Source organism: Lissotriton helveticus, chromosome 8 (genome assembly GCF_964261635.1).
Source record: "Lissotriton helveticus chromosome 8, aLisHel1.1, whole genome shotgun sequence".
Lineage (NCBI taxonomy): Eukaryota > Metazoa > Chordata > Amphibia > Caudata > Salamandridae > Lissotriton > Lissotriton helveticus.
Window position 1 is genome coordinate 230,700,336 of NC_136069.1, and position 19,525 is coordinate 230,719,860.

The following is a 19,525-nucleotide window of genomic DNA, read 5'->3' on the forward strand; positions in this document are numbered from 1 at the left end:
CACTGGATTCAAGCAAGCCGGGCTGAAGACGGCTGTAATGCCACAAACCGGTCCTGGGAAGCTTGATTCCGGTCCAGGGAATGCATGGCTTGGCAGTTCGGGCTTGACTTTTTCCCATAAGGCACAGGGTCAGACTGATTTGCAAATGGCCATGTCTGAACTGGGGTGGCAGAGTGGGCTAAAGAACGGTGATGGATTAAACCCAGATCTGTTGACTGGGTGTGAGTGTTTGATTGGTTCAGATGCTCAGTCCATAACCACCCCCTTTTGTACCACTTTGTTGCCACAAGTTGGCAGGGTATGCTTAGTCGTGAGTCCCTTGCTCACTTTGCCACTGGATTCAAGCAAGCCGGGCTGAAGATGGCTGAAATGCCAGAAACCGGTCCTCGGAAGCTTGTTTCCGGTCCAGGGAAGGCATGGCTTGGCAGTTCGGGCTGGACTGTTCCCATGAGGCACAGGGTCAGAACCATTTGCATATGGCCATGTCTGAACTGGGGTGGCAGAGTGGGCTAAAGAACGGTGATGGATTAAACCCAGATCTGTTGACTGGGTGCGAGTGTTTGATTGGTTCAGATGCTCCGTCCATCACCACACCCTTTTGTACCAAGATGTATTGCTCCGTCACAGTATTTACACAAATAATAATGAAAATACCCCTATTTTGTTTTATAGTGCAACTCGTCACACTGCAGGGTGTCGGGGAGCTTTAAATTCACCCGTACACAATATACATTGACAATAAATCATGCAAGTGTATACATCAATGTACAGGATGTGTTACATAAGACACGGAGGGTTAGAAGGTGCAGTAGTCACTTCCTTCATAGCTCACTGTGCTATATTAGGAGTACAATTTATGAACAGTAAGTAAAAGGAACTCTGTGTTAAAAGCAGTAACCCACGAGCCTAGCTACATAAAATAAGAATTTGCATATTCTGATGTGCTTTGCAGGAACTCGTATAAAACATCAATGAGACTTTGATTCAAAACTGGTACCCGATAAAACCGAGCTCTCCAGCAAATGGGTTAACCTCCAGTGTTATCTTTACATTACTATTATTCCCTGAAATTTATTTCCTGCGCACATAAAGATCTCTGCAGTAGGCGCCTTAAGATATTTTAAAATGCAGGCTTTGCAAACAGTTAAGCAGAATAGACATAAGGCCATATTTATCAAAGGGTTGTGGCGCTGTTGCACCTTGCAAAGGGATGCAAGCATGACGCAACCCTTAAGTGCAATTTTTCAAGCCAAATAAAGCCGCCTTGCGTGGCCCTGAGTAGAGTGATAAATCCAGAGTAACTCAACACAGCACAAACCGCTAGGTTGTGTTACTCTGACCCAGGAAGGCGTTCCATGGGTGGTGTGTGGGTATTCTCATGCAACACCCATGGATTCTGATGCATTCCCAGATTTACCATAAGTGCTAGTCCTGGGCAGTGCTTAATTTGAGCCAGTGGTTTCCGGTGCTCCACAGTGGTACTTAATTGTCATCACCGACACTTTGACAGTCTGCCACAACGTGGCGCTGTCTGCCTAATTTAGAGTGGACCACAACAACAGTTAAATAATAATTCAATCTACCCTAAAAAATACTATTATATCCCACCAAAGCCATTCTTATAGATTTGGGATCCTAAAATAGTCCGAATTGTCACACTTGTAGGAGTGTGATGGTTAGTAGTTGTGCTGTTACTATGACTGGCAGCATAGCAGGGGCCAAGTGTGGTGCAAGCTTCAGTGGCCTCCCGACGAGAGCCCTTGCACTTATTTGTTTGCAAATTAAGCGTTGGACCTGGGAATGCGCCAAAACCGCAATACCTCCCTAGGTGAGGCATAACAAGGAGAAATATGTTAACTTCTCTTCATTTCCCCCCGCTTTCTATTTGTGCTGCCCCAGATTGCAATGCAGACACTCTTGTACTATGCAAGGTGCATTCCTGCCTTTTCCCCGTCAGGAAGTGCAGCAAGTTGGCTTGCTGCGCTGCATCAAATAATGATAAATATGCCCCTTATTGTCCATATTTCTCCATGTTGCCTATTTCTTTGTGGCACAGTTTGAAAAAATAAATGTACAAAGTTGAGCTCTAGATTTTGCGTCAGGGTTGCATTCCTTTTTTGGCACAAGACAGACGCAAAATGCGCAATGCAGATAATGATGCTCTTCTGGCAGGTAACTAGTGCGGGGCCAACTATGCCCAAATGTGATGACAAAGGCACAGCTATCATATTTCTATGTCATATGAAGAAAATGTAATCTTTGTCAGATATGACCCAAAACACTGCAATGCTTATGTCCATTTAAGGCAAAAAATATAATGTGACAAAACCTTGACAGTCACTCAAATTCTGTTTAAAAAACATCTCATAAAGACTTCGAAGTGTGGTCACTGAAACTGTAAATGTGACTGATGAAAGAAGATGAGTTTTTTCTTTATGCAAAAGTTGCTTTTCGTCAGGGGTAGTACGCACTATGCAAATGCAATTACAATACAATGCAATAAATCTTCGCGCTATGAACATGCGAGTCTAGCACTCCTAGAGCCTAGTGGGACTACTCAAAAAGCCAGGTCTTCAGCTTCTTACAGAATATAAGAAGTGAGGAGGAGGTTCTTATGTTAAGTGAGGAGGAGGTTTTTATGTCTAGGAGCAGGTCGTTCCATGCTTCAGGAGTGAGTAGGAGAAGGCTCAACCACCAGATCTGGTTTTTCGTATTTGTAGAATTTGTGCAAGTAGAAGTCCGGACGAGGAGAGGTGTCTGGAAGGTTTCTGAAAGCAGATGCAATTGTTGAGATATGATGGGCCAGTGTAATGTTGAGCCTTAAGAGTCTGGATGAGGAATTTGAATTCAGCTTGTTTATGAATGGAGAGCCAGTGGAATTCCTTCCGCTTTGGTGTGATGCAAGTGCGGCTTGGGAGATAGAGAGTAAACCTTGGGTACCAAGTTCTGAATGATCTGCAGCCTTCTGGTGAGTTTTTAGTTGATACCGGCATAGAGGGTGTTCCCTTAGTCCAGCTCACTTGTGACCAGGGCATTTGTGACTGTTTTACGGGTGCGGATTGGGAACCATTTGAAAATCTTTTTCAGCATCTTTAGGGTATGGATCCATGAGGCAATGACTGCACTGACTTTGATGGTCATATCGCGTTTGCTGTCAATGATGATCCCTAGGGTCTTGGCTTGGGTGGTGGTCTGTGTGTTTTCCCCAACTCTTTTTGCCCCAGGGGGAGTCAAACAGTGATGTGATCTTCCCGAAGATCACAATTTTGTTCTTGTCGGTGTTCAGCTTTAGACAGTTGGTCTTAATCCAGTGGGCGATTTCAGTCAAGCAGGCACTGGACTTGATACAGGTACTGGGTGTCTTGTCTGTGAGAGAGAGAATGAGTTGCATGTCGTTGGCATATGGAATCGGCAATGATGTCAACCGACTCTTCGCTTCACCACCAGTGGGAATTTAGTCCCTCCATGGGCACTCAAATAGCCCAAGATAACATAAAAGAGCGCCTCCTATTTTCCTTGGACGAAAGCAAAGAAATAAACTTCTTGTCTCTCGACCTCTCTACGGCATACAACACTGTTGACCCATAATACTGTTGGAAAGGCAGGAACAGTGGGTACAAATAATGAGTTCTGTTGTGGATTATATCTTTTTATATCCAACCACATTAACAAAAGTAAGGACCAGGTCAGTTGAATAGTTCATCCATCCCGTGCCTTGTGATGTCTCCAAAGGATCATCACTTTTGTGCCTGCTGTTAAGACATCAGTATTAATTTCATGGCTCAGCTATTAGACAATAACCATGTTAAATTAAATTCTAAATGTGTGCAGATGACACGCAAAATTAGTTTGAGGATACATAGGCATACTGAAAATTCAATGACACTACGTCATGTTTGGATCATGGATTACACTGGATTCACAAATGTGTCCTTTGCATAAAATGGAGATTAATCCAGTGGGAAGAAATTAAATCAGCTCTCTTTCGTTCCACTGGCCCTCTGGTGAAAGCATCCCCAACATCAACAATCTAAAAAGCCAGGAACGTGAGGATACATTCTGACACAAAACTCTTGTTCGGTCCCCAAGTCAACATAGTCGTCTAAGGTATTTCCATTCCACTAAAAGGAATCACCAGCCCATGTCACGGCTCAACTGGACCACTGCTACATCATACATAAGTACCTACCCTAAAAACTTGTCGCCAGCATACAAATGGTGCAAAGCCAGGGACATGTGGTTACTTTTTGGACTGGGGACTTGTTTGCTCCCCTAGTCAGCATAGTAGTCAAAAAGTAATTATCTCCAGCTCTCAACTCTCCCCAAATCCTCCCATTCTCACTGAACTAAATTAATCCCACAAATCACCTGGACAAATAATGTATCATCTCATACCTAAACTAATTTCCATCATACAGAGGCTGCAGATACAAACACACAGATTATGTGTGAATCCCCACATATGTGACCATAATTCCACAAATCAGGGCACTCTCCACTGGCTTGCAGTAAAATCTAGCCTCAATTTCAAGTTTGGACTTAATCCATTTAAGGAATGTGCTTTAGTCACCCCTCGCATGGACTATTGCTACATCATTCACACAAACCTACCCTAAAAACTTATCAGCATACCAAGGCTGCAGAACCAGAGAGCCTGGTTGCGATTCAATGTCCACAAATGCAACTACATTAAACCAACTCTGAACTCTCTGCTGGCTTTCAGAGGAGGCTAGCTTCAAACTGGTTTGCTGCACTGTCAAAAAAGTGCATTGGGGCAAATGCCCACGATATCCGTAGAAGCCAGACATTTCCCATAAACATCTGCTAACTTGATCCTCCAGAGGTTATTCAAAAGGTTGAACCATGGAGGTAGATCTATGGGCGTCGATGGCACTGAACTCATTCTTGAGACCGGCAATCAGCCACTTTCAATTCGGAAACTCCTACAAACTGAACTGTTCAGACATGCTTTCTAACATTTATAAATAATGGGGTAACACCCAAACTAGCCCTTGGACCATCGCGATGGAGCAAGGAAGTCAGTTTAAGCACAAGCTCTATTGATTAGGATGTGTCCTGGATTCCTTCGGCTAATTACGATCCCCGCGCCCCGTATGCAGGTAATGAGACCACATCCACTGGATCTCTTGAGAGCCATTACTAAGTTTCTGGCATTTCTAGACTGAACCCTGAATTAAAATTGCCTTGTCACCGTTGCGGGTATCGGTGTCATATTCACTGGACCCCTTGGGCGCTACATGATTGTTGAGGGTCATCTCACCCCATCCCTTGTCCGGAGGAAGATCCGCATGGCTGAGGTTTAAATATCCCTCGTTTGACGATAAGTCGGATCGAAACGTCAACGCTACTCCTTCTTACACCTGGACCATTCTCCCTATCATCCCCGTTCCAGCTAAGAGAAAAATCATTCTTTCTTTTCTCAAAAAAACTATAAATTCAAATGATTGTTTTTGTGTTTGGCCAGGTGATAGTGAACTGTTTATTTGATATCAGTTTTTTGTACAGTCTTGTAAAATATATGTCCCTGAACTGCTTTTGTAAACTTTTGAGTCCCTTCAACGACTCCTATAATTATTGAGCACCCTCTCACGTTCCCCGGAACAACCTCCCCTTCCTTTCTCGACCCTCTAAGGTCTGTGAACCATGGTCTTTTACCTACTAAATAAATATATTTTGTATTATAACATAGTGGGTTCTGCACATCATAATTTTCTCGAGGAATTTCAACGACTTATAGACAAGCTTCAGCTAATTATTGCAAGCTCTAAAATGGTGAAATGATTAATATTTCAACCAAAACACTTCTTTGAATAAATGGTCCAGGACCACTGTTTTTTTGTAACAATGCTTTCTAACATAGCTCCTCACCGACCAATGGTTGCAATTGGCTGCATCAGATTAGTTCACTGCCCATCTGATCAGACTTCAAACTCCCGACACAAAATTCAGAATAAGTAAATGAATGTAGGATATATTCAGTTCTTTTGCAAACTCTTTGGGTGAAGTAGATGACAGAATAATTGCAATGGTCCGTACGGCAGCACAAGACAATAGTAGGATGTTTTTGAATACATTTTTGGTGAGGGTGGTTGGGATGGGTGGCACAGCTAAGCTCATCGGTATGCAAGATTTACAGCATGGATTAGTTTCATGGTTTCTTTTAGGGAAAACCCAAACTGAACAAACAGAATTTTGATTGTTTAGTGGTAGGATTAGGATTGAACATAATTGGATGAGTAATTTAGTCATTTTTTGCTTTCCGTTGAAAGTGCGTTTCATGCGGTTTTCCTTTTTATTAAATAAAATCTTTTTATCAAGTTTTCACACAAAACAACATTTACAAACGGTACATAACACAACCAAACTCCCCGGGTAGCTGTGGCGCAAATATATATATAGACTCCTCAAATGCAGTGGTCTTCTGAATCAGACTGAAGGCCAAAATCACTCAGTTTGTAAAGTCCAAGGGCCACCGCCAGACTCCTCACTTATAGGCAAGCAAGGCTGGAACCCACAGCCAAATTTTACCCACTTCACACCGCTTCTTCATCAGACCACTTTGCCCATATTCTTGTGAACTTCCGGGATAGCACCGCTCGGGGTATATTAGTTCATCTGCTCGCTGGCACCACTCCATATTATTGACCCCTCTGCACATCGCCATTGTTTAGTCATACTTTCAGACTATCAGGCGTTATTTTTAACCTTGGCACCCAGACAATACTGATTAAACATACTTTTTGTCTTGGTAGTCATTTTTAAGCACACTCACCTTTTCACATTATAGCACTGCACCCCATCAGCACCATCAAGACACACCTTGGTTAGAGTTCATCTTTGGTATCCAGTTTCGCACCATCAATTTGATGAGTTGGGCGATCTTTGGATGTACCATCTAAATCCCACATTATGATGTTCCGCCAGGAGGGTGGGCTGATGGGAATTTCTCAGCCAGGTGTTGTCCTTGTTGTCGCTGTATGATGGCTTGCTCTCTCTAGTCTCTAGCACTGGACACACACATTTTTCTTCTCTTTTCCTGACCGGACATCTCCCCTATTTGTTGTTGTCACCACTCCATATTAGCCTCACAGTCCTGTAGTGTCGGAAGCACTGCACAAACCCAAAAGCGCACCACATCACCTCTGGCCAGTGCCAAAGCCACATTGCACAGTAAGAGCATGTACCGATACAGAGTCACCTCATTCCAAATGGTCAAGTAGACTAACCAGGAAGTGAGTACTGGGTCCTACCCCACCACCGCCGAGAACCTACCTTGTACCCACTGCCAAAAAAGCTGTAAAACAGGCAACCCAAAGTGTGTGCGTCAGTGTGCCCTGCTGCCCACAGCCCCGCAGGCACCAATCCGAATCACACCTCTCCATCAGCCGAAGTCGTGTACGCATAAAGTACACCAGGAGCAACAGCTTCAACTCAATGAGCCAGAACCCCAGCCAAACTGCAACCTCTCCAGGATACTTGCACACCGCCTTCCACTTGTCATTCTCCATACAACCTAAGTCCCCCTGCCAGCACTCTTGAAGCCGCTGCAATGGGGCCTATTATTAAGTAGTGTGGAATATAGCTGCGAGACAGCGTACCTGCAAAGCGGGGCGGCCAACGCCCGATACTCCAATGGGCTCTCATTCACCAACTCCTGGGGACAGGGGGGATCCTCCACCTCAGACTAGATTGAATCCGCAGGTAGCAGAAACTCCCTTCTCCGGCATCTCATATTGGTCCTGCAGGTCAGCGAATGTCAGCCAAATCTTGCCTCCCTAAATGTCGCCCTCCTTGGAGATGCCGATCAAATCCTACTGCCTGCAACCGAACACCCTTCAGGGCTCCACCCGCAACCCCGAATAACACAATAGAAACCTCTAGTGTCAACGAACCCATCTGTGCATGGCTCACAGACAGGTCCGCACTACTGAGGCCATTGGCTCCACAAGGGTCGATGAATTTTCCACACCATAGATCCTTTGCATGAAGCTATGCAGCTCCAACGCCCGCCGGTCTGCCTTCTGGGTCGAGTCCCACCGATCTACAAACATCCAATTGTTGATTAGTAGCAGGCCAGCAGCCAAGAAATAGAACTGCAGATCTGGGAGGGCAATACCACCATCCACTGGATGCCTAGTGAATATCCCAAGAGCTATCCACAGGATACCCCATCCCAGGGAAAGGCCTGAATCTCTGCCTCAACTGGCTAAACACAGCAGATCAGAATCTCAAACAGTGAATTTTGTACCACATAAAGAAACTTTGGGAAATAAATCATTTTATAAAAGGGTCGCCCCACCAAGCAAGGACAGGTGCAGCAGCTGCCAATACTCCTCATCCCTATGAAAATTCAGCAAGTTCTGCCCACATTAATTTCATAGAATAGATTGCGGTCCCCAATCACATCAACCCTGAGGTAGGTAAACCAGAGGTCAGACCACACCAGCTGCTGGGGCCAATCACACCTCAGAGTCCAGTGGGAACACTACGAACTTGCCCCAGTTAATAGTGACGCCGGAGAAGAGCCCAAAAATTAGCAGGTTCCATTATCCCCAACAGGGAGTGGTCCGGAACTGCCAGATAGAGCAGAACATCGTTTGCATATAGGGAAATCACGTCCTCCCAGTTCCACTCCCACCGGAGACCTATAAGCAGAGCATCCTGCTGAACTCATGCCGCCAATGACTCCATCGCCACTGCAAAAAGTAGCGTGGAGGAGAGGGCACCACTGCCTGTTTACCCAACCCAGCTCAAGTTTCTCCAATTGCACGCCGTATAGCCTCACTCGTGCCATTGGTCTATGATACAAAAGCTGCACCCACACCCAGAATCTGAGGCCGAAGCCCATCGCTCAAGGAAGGACAAAGTATGGCCACTCGAGATAGTCTTTGGAGTTAAACGCCTTCTTGACGTTCAGCGCCACGAGAAGGGTCGGTTCCTCTATACGGAGCCACCGAGCCAGGCAGCCAAAGAACCGCCAGAGATTATGACACGTAGACCTAATTTGCATAAATCTCTACTGATCCGGAGTTACCACTCTATCACTTGCGCAAGGAGATTTGCCAAAAACTTTAGCCAGCAACCTGGTTTCTACATTTAGTAGAGAAATCGGCATCTAGGGGCTTTCTAGGTTTATGGATCAACACCACTTGCGCCTGACGAAGATCCTGGGGAAGCTCGCTCCTTGACCAAGCCTCACAAAATAGAGCATATAGTGATTTGAGCACCTTACTCTTTACGCATTTGAAGAACTCTGGAGGGAAGCCATTAGGACCCAGGGCCTTCCCACCTTTGATCTTAGCTAGGGCTTCAGCAATTTCTCTCTCCGCGATCTTCCTCTCGAGTGAGTCACAAGCCTCATTGCCCAATCGTGGCACAGACCGATCCGACACAAACCTCCTGCATGCCCTCCAATGCTGCCTGCGAAAAGCGGGACCTATAAGGCATGCAAAGATAACAAATAAATAAGCCAAGGTCTGGACTATGGCTGTGGGCGTCTCTGCCCTTCCTCCTCCTAGTGTCAATACCACAGGGATCCAGCACTAGCCCTCTACCTTTCTGTGCCAGCCAGGCCAGCAGTTTCCCCACCTTATTCCCAATCTCAAAGACTGCTCTGCTGTGCCTGGTACAGGGTCCATGCCTGCTGGTGGACCAACCATCTGCACTCCTCTCTTAACAGAGCCAAGCCTTGGGCTCGCTCCCGGTCCAGTCGCTCCACATAAGTCACCTTTCCATCCGAAAGCACCTTCTCTAACTCAGTCACCTTTCGATGCCTCTCCCTGGTTTTTCCCCGCCACATGTGCAGTTAGCTGACCCCAGGAAACCGACTTGTACGCCTCACAGAGTACGGTCACGCAGGACACCGACCCCTTCTTCTAACGGAAGTAGTGGTGCAAAACCTTCGCAACACAGCATCACGTATCGCAGTCCGTCAGTTCCCATGGGTCGAAAAGCCAGCCAGAGTTGGGACAGGGCCCTGGAGCCCACAGTTCCATAACAATCAGGGAATGCTTCGACATATCCCATGTCACTGTACCTAAAACACAGCAACCCAGGAACCAGAAAGTAATCGAGTCAAGCCATCGAATGAACTGCCCGCCCCCCAGTTGAGTTACACACCACAGGTCCTCCAAATCCCTGGCCCACAGAAGGGAGCAAAGTCTTGGGTCACCCCTGGGAGCCCCCCACCCTGTCCAGCCTGCACCATACAATCCACATCTCGATTCAGGGTGAGGAAGTGCCACTTGCAGAATATGGTCTTTGTCCCTGAAGTTCAGTAGGCGAGCCACAATGGGCCTAGGCTGCGCTCCAAGAGCCGTGGGTTGACCCAGAACCCAGTGTGCCCTCTCTCCAGAAAACAGTGGTGTCACCTCACCTCCCAGGCCAACCACTGCTCTACAAACAATTCGGACGATGGGCCATCCGCCTTCTCTGGAACCCTCACCAGTCAAGCATTGTTCCAACAAGAGCACCCCTCAACAGCTTCCACCTTTTCCGAGAGAACCTCCACCTCCCTCTGCAGCCGGGTAAATTGTTCCTTGTGGTACGCCACTGATGGGTGAATCCCGGCCACAGTCAAATCCACATCAGTCACCCTTCTCTGCCAACTTGGAGTAATCTGCCCTCAAGATGCTTACATAAATTACTACCGCCTCGATCTTGTGCTCCTGCATCTCCTATGAGATCTTAGTTTGTTGCACTACGACAAAGAAGAGGTCTTCTGCCCCTCAGAGATGATTATAATAGGCTGTAGACACTGATTGATTGACTGCACATAAGCTAATTAGTACACTAGACTGATGACCTCTGTTTCTATACTTTGCACTAGGTTTTATATTAATCCATTTTACATTTATTTGGTTAATTCTTTACTGCTAGAGTTTTGACAGTAAAGAAGAAAATAATAAACTTTGCCTCAGTGTCTTTAATAGAATCCAAACGTGCGGTCACACTATTGGGGTAGATTTTCATTGTTTCATTATTCAGAGTGAATTCTGGCATAGCCTGACTCCTTACAAGAGAGGGGCTCCCTTGGTTAGGTTTTAATAACGAACAGCATATGAAAATTAGACTGGCATCTTAAACGGTCAAATGTAAAGAGAGGGAAGTCCATTAACCTGTATTCACCATAACACTTTGTGGGCACTCATTTAAATGTAAGCACTTGATTCATCCTCTTCATCACATTGTGACATATGCATGCCCACTCTTTCTATCCACTTCAATACAGGCATCAGGCTGGAATGTGGGAAGCTGCAGTTATTCTTACAGAAACGGACTGTGAAGGTCTGCTCTGCCAGAAGCCATATGAATCCTAGCACCAAGATCACACAGTGCAGGCTTGTACAAGTATGCGCCCATGGACACTGTCCAGACTTACGTCAGAAACAAAATGTCCAAGGTGAGGGCATTTGTTACCGCCTTCGCTTGGAATCGAAATAGCTCCAGTAGGAACAGATCGCCAATCTCATATGAGACAACCCACCATGAAATGAATCTTTTAGTCATAGCTCTGATCACCAACACGACCATATCCAAGTGCCGCATGTGTGGAGGCTGGACAGAGTCTGCTGGAAAGGTCAGCAAGCACTTTGGCAGAAGCAATTACCACAAGGAAAACATGCTTTTAAAAAACATTTTCCAATGACTACAAATTGGCAGCATTCCAAAAAGGTAAACTAAGCAGGAATTAGACTGCGGGACACAAAATGTTGATTAAGAAATCTTAACATTTTTGTAGCCCTTTGAGCTTCTAACAATGGCGAAAGAAACCGTGATAAATTTGCAGCAATAACATTAGCAAACATTTATCATGTTCTTAATGAGTTCGAATAATGCATTAGAGACGCACAACAGAAGAGAAAAAATAGGCATGAGAACGGCATCTTTTTGCTGCTAGCAAGGCCACAGAAAGAAATATGGAACTGTGCTATTTATGAGCACCAAGGGCTAAATCTGTGCCCACCCTGCAAATTCTAGAACCGGAAAAGCAATAACTACATCAGTGGTACAACCACAGCATTAGCAGCCACTATGAATGAGGGTCACCGAGTCCATCGCATGATCATCAATACTCTTTCTGTGTGCAGATATGGTGCACGGCTGAACTCTGACAGCAACCTCATGCAGGAGAGACCCAGAGAGGGAGGAACACTGATCGAGACCTCGGACAGAATATTATTTCTATATAGATCTATACGACTGTCTAGTTGAGGGTTCATAGACCTAAGCAATCATCTTTAGGCCGGCATTTGAAATGTCTAGGCCTTCAAAATGTATGTTTTAGGAAGTATGACTGCCTGGTTGAAGTGAAGATTCCCTAAGCAAGTATGATCAAGAGACCCAGATGCACAATAATTTTTAGTGCCATAGCAGACAAAAATCTAGCTGGCTCCATTTAAGACATTAGCTGTCATTTGCGAGCTGCGTCTGATCCTCTTGAGCACTGTGGCCAAAAACAAGCATTTGGTAAGCCAATAGGTCTCACCTACGCAAAGAATTTGCTTTGCCAAAGCTTGTTTAGCTATGTTTTAACGTTGTGCAGAATGGCTGAAATTTAAAAAAGAGCGCTATGGCATTTTTTGTTTTTAAATTTCTTCCAGATTGCACTATAGTATTTTTAATTTTTTTTTATTTGTGGTGCTGCACATAGCCGCTCTACTGTACATGTTAAAAAAAAAATAGGGAGAAAGCCAATACTATGCGTAGGTGAGACCTTTCGAATTTGCCAATGCTGGTTATACTTGTTCTTTTCAAAGTCTCCTGACTACCTCCCATCAGATGACGATTCACAAAGGCATGTAGGAGTATACAAAACAGTAGCCCAGTCTTACTACTTCCCATATTCAGATGCTTTTGTGGACTGGCCCCCAAACTGCAAGTGCCCTCTAGTCTATAACGTTCTCCACAGTAGCTCACTGATGGCCAAAAATCCATATGTGAGCAACAGGAGCTAGTAGAAAACATTTAAAACTGGTGAACCGGGATTTCAAATGGAGAGTTCTCCTTATGATGCATGAATGAGGAAGTATTTGCTCTTCACTTTATTTGCTAATTAGTCAAATCCACCCCAGGACAAACATTTGACGCAAATATAGAAAAGAGAGGAAGACTAATACTAATGAGGGGTGCAATGTGCAAAGCACCTCAACGTCCCAAGACTGATAACAAAGGAGACAAATGCTAACCGGAGTATTATTTTTCTTGAGCCTTGTGACATCAAGGATGTTAACTCGACAGCAGCGCATAGGATCTGTGAAGAGTATACAGGATTATTCAAATACGGGCTGAAAAAAAAGTCAATGTTTATGAGCGGAAAAAAAAACCTACACAATAATAAAACTTGCTAAATGGTGCAACTCTGTGCAGGTAGTAAAGAAGGCCCCCCGGCTCTCGTGACCAATTATAAGCGCTCTTAAAAGGATGACGCAGGCGCGGAACAGATAAGACGGAGCTGCAGAGGGCAGATAACGCCTTACCTGTCGAGTCCACCAGGAGCCATACCATGAGATGCGCTGGCTCAGCGTAGAGTTGAACGACTGCTTTTAGGCGCCTGCAGTGTGTAAATCAATTATTTTAACCGGATATTACTCCGAGTTGGACCACTGCTTAAGGCAGCAGAGTTCAAAAAGAGGCAAACCTTGCTCACGGACTCCAGGCCGTACTGCCTGAACATCACGGCCCAACTCGAATATAAAGGGGCGCAGCTTCCTGGGGAGTGTTTGGGAAGTTACACCCAGTCAATAAATGTATTATTTAATAAGTAGAGCTCAGAACCTTTAATTCGGGTATGTTAAGGTGTCTGTCGGATTTCATCTGGGATTTTTAAATACTCACTCCGGCAAAAACACACACAGACACACTTTAGTCTATTTGACGGTCTTAAAACACCGTTATTTGCTGTGTTTTAAGTACACCAACCAATCCGCACTCCTTCCCTTGCCTCTGGCTCTTAAACTCCCCTCACGTGCTGCTTCTCATATTATGAATAACATGATATGAGAGCCTGATTGTCGGAAAATCTTAAACTCACACCCCCAGGCTTACGGACCAAGCTACGCCTCCGAATGTCAGTCAGGTTGAATTCATGCACTTTACACACGGCACGCGATTAGAAACAAGCGCTCAGTGCTCGAGCTAGCCTGGCCCCTGATGATAGGGGGACCCACATATCTGTGGTGTAGGGAGGGTCCGGTGAGCTGTCAGGACTATCTGCAACCTTTCCAGTTAATTTACTTATTCAAGAATTGGTTTAATGGTTTACTTTAGTTTCTATGTGTTAGATTAATTTAATAGGAGTTATGTGTGATCTTTAGTGGAAGAGGCGGGGAATACATGAATTCATGCACTGACTGGCAGTATTAATAAATGAGCTACAGGAGATTAAGTATTCTTAGGTTTCGTGGGTGTGGATTTTAAAGAAACGGGGTTTGTGATTTTTGCATTGAGGTGTGGGAAATTTGTAGAGGTACAGTATTAATAAAGGTTAAGGCAAACATGCATGTGACTTGAGTAGGCAGTGCTCGAAGAGAGAAGGCATGCAGAGGATAGAAAGGAAGGTGGTAGTCATTCAAAAGAAAATGGACAGTCGACAATCAGAAGATTTAAGTAAAAGTCACATTTTCATATATGGATTTTAAGAATATTGTGGAGGCTGCTTCAGATTGCTTGCAAAACTATAGAAAGATACAACATTATTTGCATGAGTTGCAATATCATTGTAGGCCATGAGAACTCCAGTCTACACACACTCCACCATCATCTCTGGGTAAATAGAATTAAAATAAATATGTTTTCATTTTCCCATACATCAGACGGGAGGAAAACACTAAACAAGAATGTTGTACTTCAAATGTTGATGCTAAAGATGTCCTTCCCTTTCCATCTGGTGATCGGGGTTGGTAACTGAGTCAGTTGTAACTAATTAGTGTAAAGTAATGCTTCACAGGGCAGGGAGCACTAGTGTGGCCTCCATTCTGATGCACCCACACCGTATCCAAATGTAGTAGGACTATTAACGTAAGCATAACATGTGGGAGAGATCTTACATCTGGCTGTCATTCAGCATTCTTGTAGCCGTAATCAGACACACAAAAGGAAAGGCTCTGCCTAGAACACTTCACATGAATAATAGAAATAATGCACTATATGTGTTTTCCCCTCTCTTGATTTTTGCCATGTACAATATAGGCACTATTCTTTAGGGCAAACACCAAACATTCTAAGTGGGTGTGCCTCACAACGTATAAAAAAACATGTTACTGGCATTCCATCCACCGTTCCGGGGCCGAAACTCAGAATGTTGCCATAATCACACACCTGCTACATACCACGCATGTGTATATTGGTATTTACCAGGGCGCACTTTCCCTGTTTGCGCCGGGTGCACATGTACATGGAATTCTCTGGCCCCAGAGCAGCCGCGAACTCAAGGTGCACTCACGGTGCTCCCAGGGCCGCGCATTCCTGTGAAAAAAGGGGCAGCTGCTTTGAAGCCACTCCGTATTTTCATAGTGCAGGCGTCAAGTTGTGTGCACTTTTAAAGGCGTTTAGAGATCCCCTTGCAGGCGGGTGCAGTCACCCGCCTGCAAGGGGATGTCCGGTGGGGTCCATGGGACCCCTTTTTCTCCCTTCAGAGGGCTGCCATCAGGGGGCGCACTGACAGTGTACCACCTTTTAGATGGCGCACTGTCAGTGCACCTCTTGAGAGCTTTGCCTCTATGACTGAGTCTGTAGATCGGCGTGGGGGCAGAGGCAAAGCGATTCCCTCATTTGCAAGGGGAATGCCCCCATGAAAATGAGGGAATGCCCTCTGAAGATAGCACCGGTGCTTTATGCGCGCCAGCGCTATCGATATTACAGAAGGGGCCGCACAAGCAACCCATTCTGTAATACCAAAGTTCCCTGGGGGCGCACAAAGCGTGCGTAAAACACACGCGCCCTCAGGACACTTATGTAAATGGGCCCAACGTTCGCAATTAACACCCAGGATCATATGGGTCCTGAAATAAGGACCTCAGTGGGTGAACCTTTACGGTTACTGAGTTTCTCAGCAAAACACCCTATATTCCTGTAGCAGTGGAGACATCCCACAAGCCACTGCGGCGGTGTTCCATGAGCCAGTATTTTTAGAGTCCCTGGTGTCGTGATTACTGCCAATTCCCAACCCTGAAGCGAGCTTCCCAATCAAACATAAATAGAGCAATGTAAACAATAGCAAAACAGCTAGCAGAAGAGGAAGATAATGGTTACCTCTTTTTCTGGTATAAATGCACTTGGTCCTCTTGTTATGGGCAGGGAGACGCTGATTTTTCTCTCCTAGAAGAAAACAAGTACAGTTCAATAGAAGTTCATCGAGTGCATGTTACATGTGACATATGACGCACTGTATCTTAAAAGATTACATTCCATAAAGACATTCTGCTTCACGTTAGAAACTGTGCACCTCTGTCTCCAGGCTTAATCATTAAGTGGCTAAAAGGGCATGTTTGAGTTGCTGTAAATGTTTTCCAATATGCCTTGCACAGTAAGTGCTGCTGTAAAAACACTCCGGGCAAGTCCCCATAAATTGAAATTTTTCCGACAGACCTGCCGCAATCAATGAAACCTTTAATTCACTAGCCCTTTTCAGTTCAAGGCCCTTCGGGCACCCTTCCTGGTTCAGAATCTATATGATAGCTTAAATCGCAAATCATGCTGCTGATTATCAGACGAATGTGCAAGGAATAAACCACTACCAGCTACAACCTGGTATAGGGACTTTGTGATCTAAACACGTTCTATGCCATTCAGCGAGCAATGAAAAGAAATTAAAGTCAAGTCCAGCAGCACCAGTAATGGTCTGGAGCTTTATGCCTCACAGGCCAACTCGGATGCAGTCAGAGCTCCCGGTGAGGAGTTAGGTGCAAGACTGCACTGTGTTTGCAGCAATGCAAAGCCATACACCCCTTAGTGATGTAATGAAGCACAGGACTAGACGGGTCACATGTTGATAGAGCAAGATTTCGCATCGCGACTTGCTCGAGTCATGAACCTCGAAATCTGTTATAATCCCATAATACAAATTGTACGTTTTACTAATATTCTTTATATTTTGAGATGCGTGTGTATTAGTGAAGCTTGCCTATTTGTTCTACTAATACGATTAATCCTTGTACCTAAAAATGGCCGCTGCTTGACTTTTCGCTTCTGCGCATGCGTTAGTCACACTCACGTGACTTTACGTAGATATAGTTATGGAGGGATAGGGTGCGCATGCGTAATGGCTACAAGATGGCAGCTTAATGTGATAACGAAGTGAGGCTCGTGCTGTTGCTCATCGTGTTGTTATGTGTAGCACTTACCCTTAGTAGCATAGCATATTTTTATAATGATAAACCTGAAGTACGAAATCATGATATGTAATACATTCATTTATTTCTATGTTTTAATTTGTTTCCGCTTACTTTTTATGTACCATGGTAAACGGGGGGTCCAACTGGGTCGAGAGCCGTCTTGAGTGTCCTTTCTGCGCATGACCGTGCAGCCCAGGCAGCAGTAGCCTGGAGCGGTGGAACTCAGCCAGCTGGCAGTCACAGACAAGATGCTCCTTAAAACGCCACCTCTGACCCAGGAGGATAGAGAAATTGTGTTCCTAACTTGTTACAATGATATTATTCCTATTGTATTCTGCATATTCTCTCATGGGAACCCCAATCTTGCTAGGCGGTCCCTTAGAATGCAAAATAGGACTTGAATAAGTCTGTTCTGATTGGTGTGTTAACCCATCCTACCTTAGGACCAATCGAAATTGGGGATTCTGACACTTTGCAACATTGGGGGGTGGTACACTGACCCAAAAGAGTATATCTAGCCTAGGTTTAGCTAGAGAAATTGTCCGACTTGTCCGAATAGCTGACCTGTCACTGACCCAACGCACTCAATAGGTGACTGAATATACAGAGCGCTGCGGAGCACTCTGTCCGAATTTGACCATAGACTAAGGTTTTACTAAACCTTAAGTGCTGGCGGAGCACTTTGCTGGGGAGTTCGCTAACCCAATCGGGGTTCCGACTGATAGCTGCAGAGAGGGTGGAGCGCAGGCGTTGCTTCCGAACTGCGGGTGCTGGTCGTATCCTGGTGGTCCTGTCCTGATCCTAATCTGGGTTTCCTGTCCTGTCCTGGGGTGTCCATTCTGCACCTGCTGTCCCATTGATGACTGCTATTCCTTGGGGTATTTCCTGTCCTTAACTGACCCGTGGCCAGGGTTGGTTTTCACACCATTCTAGGTAAATATATAGATAGGGTTGAAACTCTATACTGCACCTTTCTATTTTTCCGTCTTTGCTTCAATAAAGACATTACCTTTGCATATGATAACTTTCCATGCTTTTCCGCAACCGTTGCATATCATAAAGTTATTTGCATTTAATTTCATAGCGTGTTCCTATGTTACCCTACCTTTTAGAAATCATTTTCTCCATTGCAGTTTGCAATTTCCTGATATGGTCTATAATTTTCTCTTATAACTTTGACTGAAGGTTTTAGTGTGTTTCACTTTTCACCCTTAGTATAGCTGTTTAGGATTCCTTAATTCCCATTCATATTCATGAAAATTGTTTCCATAGTATAAATTCTGACTATTGACTTTTTACTGTAAACATTATGATTTTCCGAAACTGAATTCTAGATAAAATTCTTAAAACTTCCCAGTTGTCCGTGGTCATTTGATAAAAATACAAAGTAATTTTATGTTGGGTTTTGTACTTTGCTGCCTTTCCTTTTACAGCTAGCTCCCTGACCCATCGTGGTCATAGGTACCCGTAACGGTGGATGGTGAGTCGGGTACACTGGAAATAATCGAAAGGGACTCATGATTATTGGTAGTAGATTGTAAGGTCATCTGATCAATGTATAGGATGAATTGAAGTATATGGGCCCGAAAACATAAGTGGTGAAATTATTGGTCGGGTGACCTGCGATCTCTATCAGTAATTTTCACAGTAGGAAGTGCATGATTGGAAGAAGTTGAGTCGCGGGGCGGCCACTGAGTGCTGGTGTCACAGAGGAAGTCCTTGGAGGGGCGTTTACCGGGACATCACTCGCTGGGTTCAAGTGAGTTGTGGAGCATAGAGGCCTGAGCTTTATATTAATTTGTTTTTATTTCCGCTTAGATGGAAGCAATGGACTGAACTTTGGGTAGACCATAAGGCAGGTGAAGGAGAATTGCATTAAATCCGAATGCCCGTGCAGAAAGCATAAACACCAGTTCCCAGAGCAGCAAGACTGCGGAGCAGGAAGCCTGTGGGAATCTTGAAGGGGACTTTAGTGTGGTGCACTGCACTGCTGCTGGTATGGTGTTGGTCAGTAGGTCATTATTGGGTGAGCGTGTGAACAAGTCTATGGGTACACGTTGGTGTAAGTGCCGGCAATGATGGTGGACAGAGTAATGTCCTTCAAGACAGGTCATTTGACGCATACAATCTGCAGTCATTGGGACGTCATCTTTCATCATCAAACAGACACA

At 44.9% G+C, this 19,525-nt stretch overlaps 1 protein-coding gene across 1 annotated transcript in view; it reads right to left on the bottom strand.

Annotated features, from left to right (window-relative positions):
* SESN3 (sestrin 3) overlaps nt 1-19,525 on the bottom strand; it is a 318,970-nt gene that overhangs the window by 176,985 nt on the left and 122,460 nt on the right. The window contains exon 2 of the mRNA XM_078656979.1: nt 16,273-16,338. Coding sequence (XP_078513105.1) covers nt 16,273-16,338 — 66 coding nt within the window. The remainder of the gene's footprint in view (nt 1-16,272; nt 16,339-19,525) is intronic.